Source organism: Alnus glutinosa, chromosome 5 (assembly GCF_958979055.1).
Source record: "Alnus glutinosa chromosome 5, dhAlnGlut1.1, whole genome shotgun sequence".
NCBI lineage: Eukaryota > Viridiplantae > Streptophyta > Magnoliopsida > Fagales > Betulaceae > Alnus > Alnus glutinosa.
Window position 1 is genome coordinate 9,003,930 of NC_084890.1, and position 4,175 is coordinate 9,008,104.

The following is a 4,175-nucleotide window of genomic DNA, read 5'->3' on the forward strand; positions in this document are numbered from 1 at the left end:
AGGAATATTGACAAGGGTCCATCAAGTACAAATATTATGCCTCTCCGAATAAAACCACTATACACGCCGTTGATTGACACCTGTCCTCACGCGCCCACAATACCCATAAATTTTGAGGGAGTCAAAAAGGGGTAGCAATGCCACGCGGCACCGTTTCCGGGCATTTTAGCATTTTTTTTTTTTCACTGTCAATTTTACAGCAAAACTCGTGTGCTGGTCCGTACTATCATGGATCCCACGTACCATTGTCTCACTTTCTCCAAATTCCGGCGGAGTTTGCCGGCCGGCGGATAACGGATCACACACGTACAGAACTGAAAATTGCATACGCTTTTATTTGAGAAATTATCGCTGTTAATTCCGTGAAGGAAAGTAATGCCGAAATCAGAGATTACAACGGGGAAAAATAAAATAAAATAAAGAGCCCTAGAACAACAGCAAGAAACTCAACGTTTCGTTACACTGTTGAAAAAAAACAAGGAGATCACCTACGTATTCACATCGAGCTCTGGTACTTGCTCTCACCGTACTTTTCGTTTTCTTTTTCTGTTTTTTTTTTGCTATTTTCCCTCACTTAGAGAAAACGAAAAGGAAAACGAAAACGAAATTAAAAACCAAAGAAATTAAATTAAAATCCGTAGATTTCCGAAAAAAGCTTAGTCGATTTCCGGTGGCGGAGGTTGGTTGAGATCGATGTTGAGATCGAGGGCTCGCCGAGTCCTGAGATCCTCATGGTTCAAATCAATGACGGACGAGGAGTCCGAGTCGCTCTGGACCACGCGTGCAAAGCCCGCCGAGTGGAAATTATCGAGTTTCGGCAGTTGATAGGGCCGACCATTCACCAGCCCGGCGCGAGCGATCGCGTCGAAATAGATCATGTGGTTCGCCACCGTCACACCTCCGGCGAACAGCCCGACCGCCGGGACCTGCCGGTGGTGCTGCTGGAAGGGGAACTTCACGGTGGCAGATCCGAATCCCGCGCCGCCGCCAACGTCCTGGCCGTCCGCGAGGTTCAGATCCAACGGCGAGGAATCCATCATCAGAGCCGGCTCGCGGCTGGACGACTCCACCGTGCTGCTCTGGCTCGGGCTCTGATTGTTACTGCAAATATTCTTGTTATTATCACTATTATTCTTCTTGTTGGCGTTCTCGGAGGGCGAAGGGAAGTTGGTCTTGGCCTTGGAGCCGCGGAACTCTATGGCGGCTGTGTCGTAGGCGCGAGCGGCTTCCTCAGCCGTGTCGAAGGTGCCCAGCCAAACGCGGCTCTTCTTGCCGGGGTCTCTGATCTCCGCGGCGTATCTCCCCCATGGCCTCTTCCTCACTCCCCTAAAATGCACCTCCTTCACGTTACCGTTGCCGTTACCTTTAACGGCGGCCGTTTTATCCCTCGGTGCCATATATAACTATTCTTTTTTCTTTTAGCTTCCTTCGCTTTAACTGCGTAGTTTGAGTGGGAAATATAGAGAAAGAGATGGCAATTGGCAAAGGCCTGTCTCGCAATTGTGAAGGGAGAGGATGGGGTGGTTTTATAGAAGGGGTTGCGAGGAATCGGCGATATATTGAGGAGAGAGAGAGAGAGGGGCGCAGTCAACGAGGGATTTGACTGAGAATTTGGGAGGAGGGCGGGCGGCTGGGCATGAGAGAGCGTGGGTGGCAATTTAGTATTGTGTTTGTCTCCGAATTACGTGGCATGTGGGTTTCGTCTATGTGGGTGGTCGTATCATCATCATCATCTTTCTTTATCTAACGGCTGCATACGCAATTACGCATAGTACTTTGCGTGCGGTGCAGCTGCCACAGTCCACGCTCTCTTCCCGCGCGTCCTGCTACTCGCTTACCATATGATTGTGCTAATTTTAAATAAGTTGGCATTTAATTAGGACTTCAATATCACTTAACATGACCCAACAAATTAAATTTTGCTTCTTTTTTCCCAATCAAAGCGTCCCGGTTTTATTGTTGACCAATTCTGGGTACGTTCACTCCTTGAAATTTGATCCACAATTATTAATTTTGACACTTAAATGAGGCGCAGATTGATCTTATATATAATCTCTTATATTTGTGTGGGTAATTCATAATTCATTCAAAATAAAATTTTTATATACCTATGCTCAAATATGTAATTAAAATTTATTTTTAAAAATATTTGAAAATTGAGATGTAAATATATGTAAGAAATTTGGAACATGATTACGGGGTGATGTAAATTCTTGTGGGGGGAGCGTGAGGAAATTTGGGGCGGCAGGTTGAACAAGTTGTCGGCATAGTCTGCTAACTCGCCGCGTGTTTTGGATCGGCATTTTTGGACTTTGTGATTTTTATTGATGGCTGCTATGGCCTATGGGCTATGGGTGGCTTTTGCTTTTTGTGTCGCCTATTAATTTCCAGGCTATTGCCCGATCCCACGCTTTATCGGCCCCCCTTTGAACCGCTCGCTTGGACCAACAGGTGTTTACCCCCCGCCACTCAATCACGTCTCGACACACGTCCATTGTTCCTTACGCTTCTTAAAGGCAAGCGGTGAGAACTCACGCAACCACGTACCCAAACGTCAGCTCGGACTTGTTTTCTGACGGGAGTATCCATTATACCCGACAGCTTTTTGCCCCACGCGTTTAATCCTTCGTGCTTTACACGCGATGCTCCCGGAATTACTAGATTACCCTCGTTACCCGATAAGGGCATGAGGCTGAGACACGTATCAATTATGGCTAGTGGGGTTTATTTGAAATTGAATTTTAATGGAATAAAAGTCATGGCAAGCGTTACTCGGCGGATATAAATATAAATATAAATATAAATATATGGTTAATTAATTTTAGTTCTAAATCCACCATGACAAAGTCAACAGTGAGCTTTGTAAATTTATTGATGTGGCCTAAAAAGAGGAAATATAAAATGGAAAACATCAATGCAAGAAGATATTATGTTCATCAAAATGGGTTTGGCTGGCTTGCGGTTAAAAAAATTTCAATAAATTTCTTTCTCGTTTTTTCAATTGAATTTTTTAACGAGAAAAATAGAGAGTGAATAAACCAAATCCCATCAAAATCTTTTTCTTACGGAATTTTCATGGTCAAGATTTTTTTTATTTTTTATTTTTTATTTTTATTTTATTTTTATTTTTTAAAACTGTAAACAGGGAGCTATGTTATTTAAAAGTTAAATGATATTGTAATATAGTTATTGCAAAAGTTGGTGACATTCTTTGTATTTTTTGGCATGCGAAATTAATATGCATTAGGTAGGCATGAGTTGTAGATTTAATAATTTAATGTTATGTTGGTTGGCTTTACTACGTGTACCAATAAAGAAAAGGACTACTCAAAAAAAAAAAAAAAAAAAAAAAAAAAAAAAAAAAAAAGGACAAAAGCTGGATATATCATTGTCAAAATTGTTAGTTATATTTATTGGGGCGGCATTTGTCAAAAAAATAAATGTAAAATACCAATGCAACCTTGGCTGACAAAATGAAAGACTAGGAGGTTTTTATTTTATTTTAATTTTTTTTTAAAAAAAACTGAGTTGGCAAAAGTTTCTCTTATTCGGTTTATAAATTTTATATGTTTCTTAACGGGACAAAGATTTCTTTCAACTTCATACTCCAGTTGTTTTGATGTAAAATATTTTGTATTAAAATATTTTTAAAGAAATTATTTTTTTGAAAATATTTTTTAGCATTTGGCTCTTATGAAAAAATTACTGCTGACGAGATTCCATCATCCAACAGGATTCCAGCCATCTTCACTGGATTCTGGCGATGATGGCCAGATTCTAGCCAATTTTGCCAGAATCAGGGTTGGCCGGATTCTGGCGGCGATTGCTTGCGACGAAATCTGGTGATTGGATACCAAAATTCGGATACCTTCGACTGTAGATTCGGACTACCAACAAACTCCAATGCCCCGAGGTGACGGATTCCCACAAACATGTCTGAAAGAATGAAGAGTTTAAATCCAGAAAATGATTACGGTTTTTAAAACCGTAATTTGTTTTCCAAAAATTAAATAGGTTTTTACGATTAAACTGAAAATGATTTCCGTTAACCCTTATTTTCCTTTGCACAAACATCAGAAAATACAAAAAATATTTTACTCCCAAACAAACGGAGCATCGGTCTATAAAAATGCCATGTGTTCGTTTGCATTGAAATTTTTTTATTAAAAATAAAT

The 4,175-nt window shown here is 40.7% G+C and overlaps 1 protein-coding gene across 1 annotated transcript; it reads right to left on the bottom strand.

Moving 5' to 3' along the window:
* Window positions 1-311: 311 nt before the first annotated feature.
* Window positions 312-1,511, bottom strand: LOC133868235 (ethylene-responsive transcription factor 4). The gene has a single exon (XM_062305053.1). The coding sequence runs from the start codon at window positions 1,395-1,397 to the stop codon at window positions 657-659; it is 741 nt and encodes a 246-aa protein (XP_062161037.1). The 5' UTR covers window positions 1,398-1,511; the 3' UTR covers window positions 312-656.
* Between the last annotated feature and the right edge of the window lie 2,664 nt (window positions 1,512-4,175).